The sequence below is a fragment of the Pagrus pagrus genome (assembly GCF_965226575.1).
Source record: "Pagrus pagrus genome assembly, chromosome: 7".
Classification (NCBI taxonomy): Eukaryota; Metazoa; Chordata; class Actinopteri; order Spariformes; family Sparidae; genus Pagrus; species Pagrus pagrus.
In genome coordinates, this window is record NC_140191.1 from 11600793 (window position 1) to 11618890 (window position 18098).

General features: G+C 40.3%; 1 protein-coding gene across 1 annotated transcript; it reads right to left on the reverse strand.

Moving 5' to 3' along the window:
- Window positions 1-282: 282 nt before the first annotated feature.
- On the reverse strand, window positions 283-18012 carry gsk3ab (glycogen synthase kinase 3 alpha b). Its single transcript, XM_084357469.1, has 11 exons — window positions 17870-18012; window positions 17579-17764; window positions 10861-11048; window positions 10497-10580; window positions 9655-9765; window positions 6509-6639; window positions 6007-6211; window positions 5196-5291; window positions 4202-4388; window positions 3967-4044; window positions 283-3145 (listed from the first exon to the last, which is right to left on the reverse strand). Exons 2-11 carry the CDS (start codon window positions 17751-17753, stop codon window positions 3078-3080), a joined length of 1323 nt encoding a protein of 440 aa, XP_084213595.1. The 5' UTR covers window positions 17754-17764; window positions 17870-18012; the 3' UTR covers window positions 283-3077.
- Between the last annotated feature and the right edge of the window lie 86 nt (window positions 18013-18098).

Consider the following 18098-nt stretch of genomic DNA (forward strand, 5'->3'; position numbering starts at 1 on the left):
GAAAAACCCATTAACGCCTTGTGCTCATCAGTCCATCATCCCACAAAATATTTCCAGTTAAATAAGGTCAAACCTGCAGTTTTGGGGCAGCTGAACCTTGTGCTGCAGGACTTCAGGTAGCATTGTTTTACTTCATATTACTGATGTTTTTTTTCTACGCCGGACGGGCAAGTAATCAATAAACATGCTGTTCTAATGTCATTCTGACTTGTGTTCCCACTGTGATCATGTAAACATGGTTCAATTAATCAGGTATAATTCAATCACGAATGTGAGACAGGAACAGTTTCATCACTTTATTAATGAGTTTAATTATTTATACCAACAAACAAAAACTGTCTCTCTCCCTCCATCCCTCTCTCTTCATCATCTCCTTTATCCAACCGTTCTGTTCCCAACAATGACGTTTTACCCTCAAGACAAGGGCGATAAAAGAGCAGGGTCACAGCAAATTAAAAACAAAGTGTGACAGATCAGAAGGTGGAAACAAAAAAACAAAACAAAAAAACCCCCCATTAAAATAGCACATTTAATCAGCTCTTCATGTAGGAAAGAGTACAGAATAATGTCCATGGTCTGCCAGCACACATACAGACACACATACATTCCCTGCAGCTGTGCTCAAGAAACTCACCAAGTATCTGTGGAGCAGACACACACTGTACTAACAGGTCAAACCCGTTACACTCATACGACACATGGTAAACGAAAACAGGAGACGGTCGGACACAGGAGATGATACATGTCAGTGGACAGATTCATTATTTCCCCTTTTCCTCCAGGCACGCACACACACACACAAACACACGCACGCACACAAACACACACACACACACACACACGCACGCAGGGTGATCTGTGCTCCCTCCCAACACCACGACCCCGTAGATCCAGAAGCTTGTAACATTCCCTTCACATTGAAGTTAAATGGAAAACTGGAGTTCCACCTGTTGGCTGGCATGTGCACCTGCATACATACAAGACCACTGATTGGAGGACACACACCAACATCTGGATTTGAGTACAGTATCTTGGATGTGAAATCACTTTGCATGTGGACTAAAATTTTGAATCAAAAAAATAAAATAAAAATCCCTCAATTTTACCCCCCGCCCCCTCCCCCATGGAAAAGAAAAGATACCCCACCCGCCCAAAAAACACAATACAATAAATAAAACAGTTATGACAACATTTATGGGGAAAAGGGAAAGTCGTGAAGAGAGAAATTGAGGGAGAGAGAATAAAAATGAAACATTTTGTTCTGTTTTTCCCCTCCTGAACCAGGGACTGAAATGAAATTGTATTTACAGACTGCGACTGAGGATAAACAGTCCGGCCGCTGCTGCTGCACCGGTCTACTAGAGAAAAAAAAAATTACAATAACAACAATATAATAACAATAATAACAAAAAATAACAAAATAAAATAAAAGGTACTTGATATTTACAGTTTAGCAGTGAAAAAAGGAGGAGGACAGAGGGAAGCAGTAGGCAGAGGGATGAGGACAGAAAGGAATGGAAAGGGGAGGCTCCAAAAAGCTGTTGGGTTTCAGGGGTTTGAGCATCATTTCTGGTCAGATTATAACTGAGATTAGTGGAAGTAATATAGTGTGGTCAACTCAGGCTGAACATGCACACTTGCGTTGTGGAAGAAAAGAAAACTAGACCGTTAGGCTGCGTAAGTCATTCAAGATCAGTTCCCGCCTCCATCGCAGGACAAGAAGAACATGATATGAGCATCACAGACAGGCTTTTTGGGAAGGTGCGCCGAGGGTTTCAACTAATCTCTCTCACTAACTTAATCCGTTCAGAATCCTCCCCTTGCACAAACAATAACTGTGAATACTAGTGGAAATGACAATGACGAGCTGGGTGAACAGCGAAAGCCGCCATTAGTCTTTCTCTGCATTCTTCAACATAATCAAGTTAATATGAAATTTGATACCATAAAGCCACATAATTAATGAGGTGACTATTCACCCTACAGCGCTAGGCAACTGTGTTTATGACATGAGAGACCTTGAGGCTTCTGTATTAGATGCAACTGGAGCCCCTCATTGACGGCTCCCTCTGAGTGAAGTTATGTTAACAGCTGGACAGTACTCATAACTGGCCCCTTTGTTTCCCCTCTACTCCCTTTGAAGATGTGCAATCAACATGAAACGCTTGGTTTCCAGCTTAACCAAAGAAAACATGAGCTTATACTGAAGAAACTGAAGATGTGCACTACGCTCGCATTAAGCTCCCACTCGTTCACATAAAAGGCAGCTGAGGAGCTAATGGTCAAAAAGAAACCGTGAAGACAGGCTGTGGTGCCCCCCTTAATGATAAAATTTAAAACCACCTCGTATCTAAAATGACATGGACAAAAACAGTAAGTTCTGTCTGGGAGATTAAAAAAAACTCTTCACCTTTGGGCTGGGTGAAGTGGCAATACTTGAGTAGAGTTCAGGGTAGAAAGTGACAGAAAAAGCCACATGTCTACACGGTGGCTCGTACATTACGAGTGTGACATTTTTAACCCTACTAAGGATGATTGTCAATATTAGCCAGGCCTCAACACGTGGCCCTAATTCTCTCCTCCATAGCCAATCAGGACCACATTCAACGGCACCACTGCCACACATAAAATTAGCTAATGCAAATAAAATGAACATAAAAAAGGGATAAAAGTCAACTTTAGATTATAACACAGAAAGTCCATATAACATGTACAACCTCCCATCTCATCTCCCAAACATCCAACCCAACCGATTTAAAGTTTGTGTATTCTAACAGGCCAGACGAGAGCCAGCACAGGCATAGAACTGCAGCTTATATTAAGCCCAAGCATGGCTACCAAATTGTCCTTAAAACAAACATCTTCCTGAAGCTAGCAGCCAGAGAATTGCTTTCTATTGGTTAAAAATTCAGAGAGTGTAGCAACGCTGAGTGTTTATGTGGGTGTGTATAGTTATTTCTTTTCTATCTTGGGGGGGGGGTTTGGAGCCAGGAGGGAGGTTGAGAGGGGGAAGAGCAGAGGAGAGAAAAGGAAAAATGGGGGAAGACAAAAAGAAAGGATGACAGAGGGATGGATGCTCAGGTGCTGTTGTTGATGGATCCAGGTGCTGAGCTGGGCTGGGCGGAACTGTCTGACACACTGCCCTCTGTAGGGGGGGAGAGGGAAAACAACTGTCACCAACACAGCTCATCTCATAGAAATAATTAACCTTTTTGGTTGATAATTCAGTGTTAATTTAAACTGTGTATCAAGTGATTAGAATGCATCTAAAAAAAAAAAAAGAAAAGCTGAAAATAAGGTCCAATTTCAGACTATGGCTGGCAATTATTTTGTCAACTGATGGTTTAATATCTCTGGACAATCAAAATTAAGTGCTACTTGCAATGAGGGCTGGCTGATATGAGCTTATAATACCATCAAAATACACATTATATATTTTTGATATTTTGAAATCTCCTCCAAAGCACTTCATACATCCTAGGACTGGGCAACAAAATCAAATATCACAATATTTTTGACCAAATACCTCAATATCTATTTTTGCGACAATATTGTAGGAATGACTATTGGTACTTTCACAAAATATTAAGACAATTTTGTGATAAATAATCAACAGTAAGGTTGATAATAGTTAAATGGTTAAAGTATTAGAACAAGTAGAACAGTCTGGTCAGTTCAGAAAGTTACATGACTTTACTGTAATGCAGCCTTTAAAACCAGGAAAAGACAACATTTGCGTGCAAAATTATGATATAATATTGAAAATCTAGGGCGGTATATAGTCTGATATCATGATAACGATACAAGATCGATACATTGACCAGCCCTACTTGTAATTATTTTGTAAATTCACTTGTGCTTGAACAACAAAGAGCCAAATAAAAACTGGCAAAACACAAATAAGAAATTCCTAATGAAAATGACAGCATCAAAAAATAATACATCATTTTGTTTTCTGATACGTACCATGTGAGGCAGGCGATGTCTGTGCACGAGCGTGAGGAGGAATGAGTGTGGAGTTCAACTGGGGCTGGATAGACAGCTCTGAGAACAGAGAGACAGACACATGTTCAATTAAACATTAACCACTTCAGACAACCTATCATGAGCAGGTAAGTGAAGCTCACCAGAGGTCAAATACAAGAAACACATAGTGGAGAGAAAAGAGAGAAAAAAAATAATGACAGGGAGGTAAACTGACCAACGGGACTGAAGTTGAAGAGGAGCGGCAGTTCTCGCCCGCTGGGCAGGCGGGTGTTGGGCTGGCGCAGCTCATCGAAGAAGGCGTGCGCGCACGCCTCCAGGGGAGACAGCCTGGTCACCGGCGTGTATTCCAGCAGTCGAGAGCAGAGGGCAATAGCCTCTGGTGGGGTACGAGGCTTAAACACCTGACAGAAGAGAGACATTTGGAAAAGAAATTCAGGGTTCTGTATTAACATAGTCTGGAGAGGGAATTTGGGTTTATTTAAATCCAAGGCTTACGGTGCTTTCAAAACAGAGGAGTTGCAGCTGCTCACGCTTGCTTTTAATGTCAACATGATAGTAGCAGTAAAGAGAGGGACAGCTGTGCAACTATACAACTTTCTGCTGTGGCAACAACAGAAACTACAGCGAGGGAAATGACACAGGAGCTGATTGTACTGTATCTGAGTTCCATGAATTTTACCAGCGGAGATGAATAGACTGATCGATAAGGAGAAACAAATTGGAGCTTCAAAGTAATCAGATAATAAACAATGTTTCTGTTCAGGGCTAGCAGATAATTGCTATATTAATCATGTCATACCAATTTCCTCAATTTTAAAGCTACAACTAACTACACTTAACTACATGATTAGCTAATCCTAGGTAGATGGCAGCAGCTTGTGGTGTAGCCTACAGGAGGTAGCTGGAGGCAGAGATGTGCCCTGTAGCCGTCAATCCGAAATACGAAACACTGATGTTGCTCTTCGAAAAATACAAAACTATATAAGATTCTAAATAAGTGTGGGCTACTTTTAAATACTAAAATCCTCAACTCTTTATACGTAACAACATAAACTATCAAAGTCTTAGGTAGTCTTTTGGTATTTTCAATGACATTTTCTTATCTCAGGGCAAAAAAAGCTATTTCAGAAATATAAATACTAAAAACTCACACTGTTGTTGGGATAACTCTTATCTAGGATTAATATTCTCCAGTAGTGTGAACATACCTTTGTCCAAGGGTGTGCTTTGATCTGTGGGAATTTGAACTCTGTGTAGTTAGGGTTCATCTCACGGATCTGCTCCCTTGTTGGTGTCCCCAGAACCTGACAAACAAGGGTGAAAAGTTAATGTTCATTAATATTAATCACACGTCCCGCATGCCCGCACACAAAATGTAGAGGAGGGATTGTGTCAGCGTAACAAATACTCTTTGTTATACCAGGTGTACAGCTTGCATTATTCTCCTGGATGTACTATTTCTATTTAACAATGTCTGTATCTTGTTACTGAGGTTGTCAAAAGAATCAATTCTTCTTCCATACCATGCGTTTGAAACAATATTGCATTTGATGGTTTGAGAGTACCAAAGCTTTCAAAACTGATCTACAATCAGATTGTCAACTCAAGGCTGTACAGATTTAAACATTATTAGAAATGTGTTGGTATTTGTTCAGTGACTTTTGGGTACCAGGACTGTGTGCTAAAAAAGGAAAGACAGAAAAAATAACCCTATTTTGTGTGCCTTTTCTCTTTTTGCTGTGGTATCAGAAGAGTAATCTACTATTGTATTAAAGTGGTATCGTTACAACATTACTAGATAATACATTTACATCAAAGTACATGCGGTGAGGTAGCATATGTATGTAACAAACTTTGCTGGAATGAATCAATCCTTTTTGTTTCTTTTCCCACAGTTGCTTGAAACCCAAAGCCTGTGCTGACAGCAGTTTTAATTCCAAACTTTACATCGCGCCTCTTTTAACTAGCATCTTGTCATCAGTTGGCTTTCGGCCAGTGTGTGCAGTCCCCCTGCCGTACCTTGATGATCTCTACTAGCTGGTCCACACCGCTGTCCCCAGGGAAGATGGGCTGGCCCAGCAGCAGCTCAGCCAGCACACAGCCGGCTGACCAGATGTCAATGTTGGACGTGTAGTCGGTGGCACCAAAGATGAGCTCTGGGGCACGATAGTACCGTGAGCAGATATAGGACACATTCGGCTCCCCCCGGACTAGCTGCTTTGCACTAGAAAATGGTAGAAGCACGATGAAGCAGAAAATACAGTTCAGGTGGAGAGCGGCAGTAAACATGAAACATTTGTGAAGCATTTTTCAGCATGTTTGTTCTCACAGAACGACAGTATGTAAGCCAAGACAGAAAGGCAAGAAGGCTCATGATGGATCAACAACAGGGAAAGTCAAGACTGAGAACAAGATGGCTACACAAACAGACAGCCGTCTAAACAAGCACATGAGACACAGACAGTCACCATAATATGATAAAGACAGACAGAGACGTCCAGAGGCAGTGTCTACTACCGACCTGCCAAAGTCACAGAGTTTGAGGATGGCCGTCTCTGGGTCCACCAGTAGGTTCTGGGGCTTGATGTCTCGGTGACACACGCCCTGGGAATGGATATAAGCCAGACTGCGGAACAGCTGGTACATGTACACCTGAGGGGGGACAGAGAGGGTCAGCATGACGCTCGACAGTGTTTAACAACTCCAACAGAATCAGGCAGATATTCTACGGAGATAAGAAAAAGAGCATGAGGACACCCAAGTTCACTCCTGTCACGTCAGGTGATTCATGGCTCACGGGTGGAGCTCCAGCTTCACTGTTCAATCATGTAGGATCACACCCTTTTATTAATAGATAGAATGCAATTTAATACCTTTTTCACAATCATACTGGCATAAACTGGTATAAAAAGAATGATGGAAAACCAGTGGGTAAAGTATAGAATAAAAATCAAATATTTCAGTTGTTTCCAGCGTTATATAACAATAATTCCTAAAGAAATAATTCAATGAATGCAAGTTCATTCAAGTTTTTCTAGAATCTACGCTTAGTCATTATGATCTTCCCAGTTACTGTAGCTAGCTGTAGTGACTGTGTTTGCCTTCAGTCTGATGGTGCCGAGTGACACTGGTTGAACAGCTTTCCCCTTGTAGATATTTAATGCCTCATGCCAGCCTGGAATTGGATACAAAACCATTTTATAACTTTTTAACGAACATTAGTGCCTACAGAAGGGAAAAGAGAAAAAACAACGTATGTACGTAGCGTATGCAAATTAGATTTAAAACTTTTGAATACCTGCTGATACCCTGTCAATTAACTGCACTGTAAAAATTCAAACATGATGCAGAAACTAACATTTGATTATCATTTGGATTGGTAGTCTTGTGCGATGACCTTAGCTGACCCGAGTTAAGCTCGAGTTGAAGCAACAATTCCTTGCCAAGGGGTTGGGACCCTTCCACCCACTCACAACCATACCCACACCCACACACTGTACCATTGAAATAAAGATAGACATTTTCTCTAACCGTTGCTAATTTCTTGGGAAAACCTTCAAGGACATCATCACTCCTCGGTCTAACAATTCCCAATTTGTAGACATTCACAGACAGGTTGCAATGTTAATAGCTGTTAAAAATATAACCGATTAAGGATGTATTAACTGACAACTAGAAGTAGGACGAATACATAAAAAAAGTATCTTGTTACAAATTACAAATACCCGTTTATCAGATATATCAAAATAAAATACTGGTATCAGAAAATGTGTGAAAATGTTTTACTTTGTGTTCTTTTAAATCAAACTTTGAAGTTAGTGATTAAAACAGCTTTTTGATGGAAAAAGTCCAAGATATTTAACATATTATTAATGATGAACTGATAAGCAATTGTTAAGGCAGCCAACTATCAATTAAAGATATTAAGATTTGAATTTAAAGGGATAACAAGCCAAATAGTTTGGGAATGTCTGAACTAAGTTCTAGCTATCCTCAAAAAACATCACTCTCTATGTGGCTCTTGTACTGAGGATAACACAAGGCGATACATTTTTCCCCAAGCGCATCAGCACATGTATGTCTGTAACATTTATGTCAGGTGCCAGTCACTTCTAAATGTGCCCTAATTTTTTCTTGGGTGCACTGTGTAGGTTGAAAGAAGCAGCTGTGTGGTCTCGATGGAGCCTGCAGTGGTGTTACTATAACAAAACATACACAGGGGTGAAAAATTCTTATTGTGGATGTTTAACAACCTTCATCCAACTCCTATTTGACATTTGACTACGCATCCTAGGTCAATGATATCATTCTCCAATAAAAATGGCTCCCACAGTTAAGTCTGCACCCATTTATTGTGTCTGAGGAATGCAGACGTAAACATCTTAATATGACAAATCACCATCATCATCACTATTATCATCACTATTACCCCCATGATGCAGTGACAGCAGGCTGGGCCACAGATTATAAAATGATTAGAGACAAGATGACTGGGGGACGAGAGATGATGGGTGAAAGGGGGCAAAGAGAGAGAAGAGGAAGCGAGGGGTGAGGAAGATGGAAATGTTAAGAGTCGTGGCAGAAGAAAAAAAAAACAAGGCCCAGGGGACAGAGAGGGGGGAAAGAAGACCCCAGACATGCTGTGATAGAAGTGTGTCGCTGGAGGACGGAGGGATGACAGAGGAGAGAGAGAGTGAGAGATCAGTATGCATCTCAAAGCCACAGGGGAGCAGCAGGCTGAGGTAGGGAAATGGGCCATGAGACAGCTATAATGTCCTCTCTGCTGCTCCAAACACAGTAAACACACAAACACTGTCTCTAAAATGAGCACCCTTTTAAACAGGGAACCAAGTCTATTGCAAACAGATTAATTCCCATGGGACCACCTTTTCCGTTCTGCTTTCATAATCCTTAAAACAGTGAGCTGTCTGTGAAAAACAAACAGGAAAATACTTGGCTGCGTACAACATCCACAGGCAATTGCTGAACAAAACTTTACCTTCAGTTTTCACTGAATTTCTTTTTGAAAAATGCCAGACAAAAGAGGAAACTCAAACAAAAAGAATAGGATGAAATATGTAAATCTCATCCTATTTATCATTTGCTACGATGACCTAGCGTGGAAATCAGTGACTAAAAACATTTCAGTGGTATACTTCAAACCTCAAAAGTGCAGAGAGCACAGACCTCTGCCATAGCAGCTGTCTTTCTAACAGATCATATTTGTTTATCTTGTGAGTGTCTCCTACAAAACAGAAGATGAAGGACATGCTGTTTGGCAATCTGGATGTCAGGGCTTCCCAAAAAACAAACAAGTGCAGCATCATAAGTTTACAATGCATTTTAGACACATTAATCCCACATCAATCACAAAAAATTCATACAGAGAATGCATACTTAATTTCCTCAGCGTTTTAAAGATTAACAGACGGGTGAAAACATGACCTCTGAGCGTTGAGGACACAGGATTGTCTGTAGTCAGTAAAAAAAATGGATAGCATATTAGCTTCTAAGATTATGACAGCATTTCCCTTTATGATGAATACAGAAATGGAGCATGACATGACTTAAATTAACCCTTTTGGTGGCTATAATGGCGTGGTAAAAGCAGTTAGGGGGAAGAGCCAGACCCAGCTGTGTGTTAGTGCGTGTGTTGTGTCCACCCACCTTAACATAGATGATGGGGATGGTGGTCTTGGCTTTGTTGAAGTGCCGAGCCACCCTGTACACTGTCTCAGGAACAAAGTCCAGCACCAGATTCAAATACACCTCATCTTTCTGGAGAAGAGGAAATAAAGAATAAAAGAAGAATGTATAATCAGAGGTAGAAGTTAAATCTATAATAAATCTGATGTTATGTACAAACAAACAAAACAATCTAATTTAATATGTTGGAGAGTACATGGTGAGTAAATAAACAAAAAATAATTATGTGACTGTAGGCAGTGATTAACTATATGACTGAAGATGGCTTTAGCTTTTGTGCTTATTATCCTAAATGAATATTTGCAACAGACAGTGACTTAAGGATTACAGTGGAAGCAGCTCACTGTCACAACATTTACACTTTTTAAGTAATAAAACAGATATATCTTTATGAGCTTAAACACAACTGATTTAACTGCCACAGTAAATATTGCTGAAGTACAATGGAGAGTATATGGATATTCATTGACTCCAATGTAATACTACTCTAATAATAGGCATAAACTGTACAATGTTGTATTTGTTGACTGAGCTGTGAGTGATGCTAAACTGATATAGCTTATGTTTTCTCAGACACGTTTAGGGCAAAAGGCAGTAATAATAAGAAAGCTCAGCAAGTGCTGTAACCCTTACATTACAGTACAGAGTGTGAATTTAATGTACAATAAAGACCAAGATGAACTTGTCTGAAACATGTCTATGAATCATCGTTGATGCATGCACATTAAAAAGGCTGGGTGTGGCGACACAGTGCTTCATCTATAAACTTGATTCCTACCACATGAAAGTCAGTGCATACACACCTTCTCTCCACTGGAGTAGAAGAAGTAACGTAGCCTCACAATGTTGCAGTGGTCCAATTTCCTCATAATTTGCAGCTCCCTATTCTAAAATGAAGAAAGGAAAAGGGGAAGGAAGGCAAACATTGTGAATTGTGCAAAAATATGAATATCATTGCAAACTGGCACAAGTCCTTAATTCAAGACAGTTACTGAAGAATGTAAAGATCTAATCAACAGAGTGACGGAGTAATGATTATGAAAAATACACATTAGGTCATTTGCTTCTACTAAAGGCCACCACAATCTTCTTTGTAGATGCAAACTTCCTATTTAACGCTTGCTGCTTCACCGTTATTATCTGACGAGTAAGCCTGACTAAGCATACCTTAAACCTCTTGTCTTGGAGAACTTTCTTAATTGCCACCATCTCCTGGCTGTCAATGAGGCGAGCCTGGTAGACCACTCCAAAGGAGCCATTTCCTATAACTTTTATGTCTGTGTAAGACACTTCCTGCGGGCGATCAGGGCCCTGCCCGGGTGTGGCTACCACCGTCGTCACTTTGCCACTGTCTCCTGTGGACGAGAGCACAAACACACCTTGTTAGAAAGATCCTGAAACGATTAGGCACATCCACCCTCAAGCAATGCACTCTAGTTTCACACAAAATGTACATTTAACATTGGAACAATTTAAACACACAAACATATTGTAATGAAACCATCAATGGAATTTAAAGCACCAAATGGGTAAAATTGTGTTTCTCGCATGCCTGAACATAGTGACATAACCCTCTCCAGTTCAGCCTTTAAAACAGTGTCCCTAAGAGAGAAGTTAAATATCAACAAGCACTCCTTCCTGCTCTGAATGGTTGTGACCTACAGTATGTGGCGGCTCCCCAGACACACTCCACTGGCTCATAATGGGCTCCTGATACTTCCCCGCAATACTTTCCTGCTTCCCCCCTGAATGAGGCAAGCCTGGTAGGTAAAACTAGACTAAACACCTTTCAAACTGGAGACACATATATAATGCAAGTCTGCGTTTAACCCAAGTTAGACCCATTCATATGAGACTGTTGTCAAAGATGATCCCTTGTCATCACAGTTAAGACTTACAACAGTGTGTTGCTGCTAAAAATACATCATTTATGCAATAACCAAATAAATTAACCGATAAATTAGTTGTTTTTCCTTGCAGCCAGCTTCTTTGCTTCACTCGCCCATTCCCTCTGAGTATGGCTAATGTTTGAAAAGCCGGCTAAATGTTGTTTAAAATCTATGAGATTAAATTCCCATTAAAAATAGGAGAGCCTGGAGCAGCACTGCAGCCTACATTAAACCCAGCTCGGGACAAGTCACAAAGCCAGGGCGGGTGACACATTTTTCATTTTCACTGAAAAAAACTATTAAAATCATGATGATGTGACATTTGTTGCGATCTTCACCAAACAAATGTTTTTTTACACCTGAAGAGTAAGATTTGTAGTCCAGGGCACCTCTGCAACACTACGGTACTTCATTAAAAATGCTGTTTTATCCCAATTTTACCGTAATCAAAAAATTGCAGCTTCTTGTGATGTGGATATTATACTTGGTCCCATTGCGATTTTAAATATATTTTGAAAACAGAGGCTGGCAAGACAGCAGGACAGCCGATATTTGATTTTTGGGTCCAGTGCTGATATTAGGATGCATGAAATTCAGATAACAGCTGATATACACATGGGCTGTAGTAAAAAGGGCTAGTGGGTTTTAATGTGAATATCACAATAGATACATTTTTATGATTTGACTTGTGCCACAAGTAAGGTGTTAGTGCTGATAGAGAAGTCTGCAGAGCTCTAGATCAAAACAAGCTTTTGACCACGCTGTAGAGTGTTACATAGTGTAATATCGTGTAAACAGGAACAGGACATCAAGTCCAGGCTGAGATGCAACTCTTGGATAAGAATAACTTGTTGTGATGTTATGATCTGAACCTTCAAAGGAACACCCATTCAACGTTTTCCCTGCCTCCAGGACTTATGAGTACACTGGTTAAATTAACAACAAAGTTGGATATAATTCAATGAAACAACACTTAAAAATACGATGCTTTGCTGATTAAGTGGCTTTGGAAATAGGAATAAAGTAACGGCCACTGCACCATGATCACATTATACAGGACTAAGAGGACAAGAGGGGGCTCTACCACTTATATTACAAAGGATTTTAGAGGAAGGAAGGAGTAGTGTCATCATCAGGCTAATGTTTGACCTTGTGGAAATCAGGAAAAGTGAGATGATCAAGATCTAACAGTAACTGACAGCTCTAGTTAGGGTCAAGTAGCTGCTCAGTGTTTTACGCCTGTGCACGTGTTGGGTCAAGACTGATCTGACAAAGCGGTACCAGAAGCAATGACACTGGGAGGGGAAGAAGAGCAAAGAAGAGGCCCATTGCCAAAAGGCTTGTCAGAGCCTGTGATAAAATTGCGTGGACAGTAGCACACCCAGAAGTGCTACCATTTCCTGGGCTTGCTCACTTCGCCTGTCTCGACAGGACCCCTCCTGATCTCTAGTAGGTCTCCACGTCTCAAAATGGAGTCAGACAATAAAGCATTTTGGTCTCTCCCTTAAACGAACAAAAAACCAAGACAGTGATTTGTCGTCATCGCCTGCTATTTCTCTATGAATACATTTGCTTTCACAAATAATATTTAACGATGTAATAATTTCCAAATTAGATTACCACCTCCAATTGATTCTGGCTGACAAATGACAACTATATTCCTTTTCCATTTTTGCAATTTTCCAGGAAAAACTTTTTCAAGGTTATCAGCAAACAGCCGCCGATGGCATATCCACATGATTGGCCTAGATCTGATCTCTCCCCTCAGGTCAGCAGGGAAGCATTCAGCTTTTGAGATCAGTCATTGTGCGGTTCCTCCACATTCCTGTATTCCAGCTCCACAATACACTGTTCCTCTGTATCTCCTTTTAGCATCGCTTTCACACTCTTTTTAAACAAGTCAAGTCAGAGGGGAGCACATTAAATATGGAGCAGCTGTGGCATGATAGTCCCCTGAATAATGAATGCAAAAATGAGCACTCTGCCCAGCTGTCAGTGAAGAGCTTTGGTTTCTGATATGTCAACGAAAGCCTGATGAGTAAGAGAAAAGGGATGAGCAGATTAGCTTTCATTACACCCACACTTATTAGCAATTAGCTCAGGGCTTGTTTGTAAGTCTAAAACACATTTAACTTCATAATGTGATCAGCAATTGTATGATGAACTCCAAGAGGTATTCAATCATCAGTGTGAATGATGACTACAACAGCACCTTGGCTTATATTGACTGATGATGGATTTAAACTGGGCGTGGCTTGGATAAATCATTCCAAAGGTTTTGGTGACTTCACAATAGAAGATAATTCAATTGACCCAAGTCACCGATACCAATCTGAGTCACAAAATAAACATTACAAATAACTATCGAAGGCCCTTCCATTTACTGATCAGATCCAAGGGTCTTGTTTTGTTCTGCGCAGACTCAAAATGGTGCTCTTTTTTACAGATCCAACTTTTCTCTCGCGTAACCTACCTTGCGTAACCTGCCGTAAGTGCTGATCCAATATGACGTTCTTTTTTAACTAAATATAAATCTGTTTAGTTGCTCCATCTATCTTTTTGTTGCTGTGATTGTATCGGCACTAAATACCTAGACAAAGGCAAACTGAAACGCTGAGTTTCATGATGACACTGATAAAGGAAATATATTAAATGTGTATTTGTCACGTGGTGCTTGATTAGTATTGGTACATCCCTGTACTTGAACATAAATTTACTATGGAGATAATTATATGTGTGTATGTGTGTTCATAATTTGAAGGCATGACGGATGCAACTGGAATTTTAAAGGGTGTGACAGGATATATGGACATGTCATAACCTACAGATCATCGTAAAATAGCTTAATAACTTTAAAATGATTAACTGGCAGTAGAAAGGTATATATTAAGATACTACAGCGCAGAGTAGTAAAAACTTTGAAGTAATGAAAGCTGGCTGGAAATGCTTGCTCAGATTCTTGCAAGGGGTGTCCCCATTCCAGATTCTTAATCAAAAATTGATTGAAATTAGCTTTCGATTGTCAAATTGTTCAAAGGCAGTATTGGCGATACGACCCAACCTCTCCCCGTGCAACTATGGTGCACGTCAAAAGGTAAAAAACCTTCAAAGACGACACAGCTAGCTTAAAGGTAGTCTGTGGCTGCACTTCCAGACACTGATCAACTGACTGGTACTGGAAGTTAACTCTGTCAGCATTGGAGATGTAAGGTTTATTTTCTTTATCAGGGATACTTTATTGATTTGTTTAAGATGAAAGTTTACTCGTGGGGGAAGAACTGAACTGAACAGAGCTGACAGCATTGCCACAGTTCCTGAATTGATTTGTTTGGGAAGAGGGTTTACTTGGGACGGATTTAAAAAATGGAACTTTGTAATAAACTGAATTTGTTTTGTTTTTCATTGTAATTTCCCGGCAGCGTGGCATTTTTTTGTTGAATTCTGGAGTTTACTTTTGGTGATTATTTGAACTTTTCCACCCCTAACATGCAAAAAGCCACCAGGATGGAGTTAAACTGTTGTTGTAAAATCCCCCTATCTTTCTTAAAGAACAACTTGAAAATGTAAAGGATAGTTGCAAGGGCATAAAAATTTTGGTAATCTATACAAATCCAGATGTGATAGTCTAACAATAGCACAGCCATCAGTGCTGAAAAAAAAGACCCCGACCTTAAAATCTAAAGTCACATCAAATTGTGGATTTGGAGACTTGTTACATCCCCACTTCTTACTCTTCTTATTAACTGATGGGATAAGTTCTGGTTAAACTCTATTGTAGCCTATATTTTTTAGGCAAAATTAGTGCTGTGCTGTAATTAGTCTTAACTACTCATGGTTAGACTACACTTGACGTTTCCAAAATGGAAATGTTTTCTTGTTCTGGAAAAAACGGTTTGGATTCTTCAAAGTATAGCGTTGGAAAAAAGTAGCGTTTTATTATTTCAACTGATGTTATCAAATAATCTGTATTGATACAACTCCTAAGATTGATTTTGTGACTGTTGTTTGTTTCACCAGTTCTAATCACTTCACATCAGTAAAGATCCCTTGAGGCTTTGATCAGCCAAAATGACTAAGTTTTCCCTTTTCCTCCTACTTTGGTCAGCCTTAGCTGGTCTCTGTCACCTCCTGCTCTCAATGATGACTTTAGTGATTTTCAATATTGCTGAAGACACCATTTAGTTGTTCACATTGACATATTGTACTGTTGACAGGCATCTGAATGAGTATAAAGCAGTGATTCAATCCAGTTGTTCCTTCCCTTCTGCACTTAAACCATTGATCAAATCACTATTACATGCTGCCAAGTTGTCTGACAACAGTTAATAGATGTTAATGGATATATCAGTATTGTGTGATTGGAAGTATTGGCAGACTCACAGAGAGAGTAGAGGTAGCAGAAAGTGGCCTGTTAACATTACTGCTTCACAGCATCTGACTGCTTCTGAGCAGGCAGACATGATCCTGCCTCAAGCTCAGTTTTCCACATGCACGTTAAAAAATGAGCCTGGGGTTTTCAGACGTATTCACTCAAGAGAGCTTAGCTTTTGGTGTGAAAATAGTAGGATTAGTTTGGCCAAAAGGTAGAGATGGAGAGGTGTTTTCAGATTTAGCCAGCTTAATATCAGTGTTGTCTAAAACTGAGTAAGGGAAAAAGTGAGCATATGAATGAGTTAAATCACCTGAAGATCTGCTGATTAGCTGTATGTACTAACTTCAGCAAAGGCTTCCTACACAGCAGGCTGAGTCAACTTTGATCTTTGGCTTCTATTCATTCACCTCTTCTAATAATCAACACACTTATTATTTTCCAGGAGGGCCCCAAATAACTCCTGTTTTTCTTTCCCGTCTGAAAACGCAATCTGAAACAAGAGCTATGATGCTATTTTCTTCCGTCTCTCCCGGTCTGTCCTTCTGCACACCTCTGTCCAACTCTACAGATCTTCAGCCAACTGCTACCGCTGCATAGCTACATGACCCCAGAGCATTCTGCAAGTTCTTGTCATGACACCAACAAAACCAACTGGAGGGACTTGTTGTTGGCTAACCAGGGTTTTCAGCACAGGCAACAAAATGGTTAAGAGTAAGCATCAGCATAAAAGTAGACAGCCTGCTAAAGTAGGCAATTGCTTAGGTGTACAGAAATGTAATTTGATTGAGAACTCGTCCTCCACCTGTGGGTTAGTGACACAGTTGCACAGGCAATATGCAAATTACGTTTGCCAAATTGTTTCCATTACACATAGCAAGATTTCTCCCTTTCTGGATTAAAGATGACCTGAGATGGGGTTGGATTAAACTAAACCAGCTGTTTTAACTCATGCATATGTGCAATCATGTATACATAAGTCACCATATACTATTTAATAAGCAGCTGGAAGTGCTTTTTAGACATTTTCACTGATAATATATATTTTTTTATTTCTTCAGGCTACCATAAGACGTAACGTTATACAAGCCTAACCCTAGTTTGGCAAAAACTCCGTGCAAGATCAGACTAGACCAAGGACGACGCCTAAAAACTTAGACCATATAATTTCAACCTACTCCTTACAAACGTTAGCAAGCTAGCTAGCTTCCACATTTGATATTAATGACGAATATATTAGAGTGTCGGCTGGCACCAACTCTATTCTTGGGTTACAATGCAATAATAATGGTTAGATAATGTTGCCGAAAAATATGACATAACGTTATTTACCGTCGAAATATCAGCGGCTTATTTCCAAGCTTGCCACCAGAAGCTAACGATAATGTTAGCTATGCGATAAAAGCCCTTGATCGCAGTGGTTCCTTAATGAAAAACACAGCTAGCGTTAGCTGAACAGCTAACTTAAGTTAGCTAACCAGCTAACAGCTCGCTGGCTAAGGTTAGCTCCGCGACAATGATCGACATTAATACTCTCCGGCACATTTCTTTAAAAATAACGTACAATCCGAGTCTTTGCAATAACATGTAAGTTGAGCCTATGATGGAAATATATAACAATACTCACTAGGCAGTTTCAAATTCCCAAAGCTCGTCGAGCTGCTTCCACTGGCTTGTGAAGCCCCAGTTTTTCCTGTCGAGCTTCCACCGGCTACTGCTGATCCGGCACCGGCTGCAGCGGATCCGGGAGCTCCGGGAGGCTCAGCGAATGAGCTGGTCCTGGCCCGCCCGCTGCCGCTCATATTTGTGTGAACTAAACCCGGGGCAAGGTTGAACGTTATTAGCAGCCACACCGGCACAGACTTAAGCTATATGTGTATGTATTTTAATATTCGATATAAATATAGACTACACTTACAGCGTTCTGTATAGGTTGCCCGTCTCCCCCTTTCTTCCTCTGTAGAACGGTGATGGTGGGGGGACTGGGGAGTTGACGCACGACGACGCAAAGCTCGCAAGGGTTACTGGGAAAATGAGTTCTTTGGAGCTTAAAGTCCCGAGTGCTGCTCTAAGGTAAATTTTAAATCACATTTACGACGGAAATTACGATTGCAGTGTTTAATAACTTACTGGCACGTTGAAGTTGC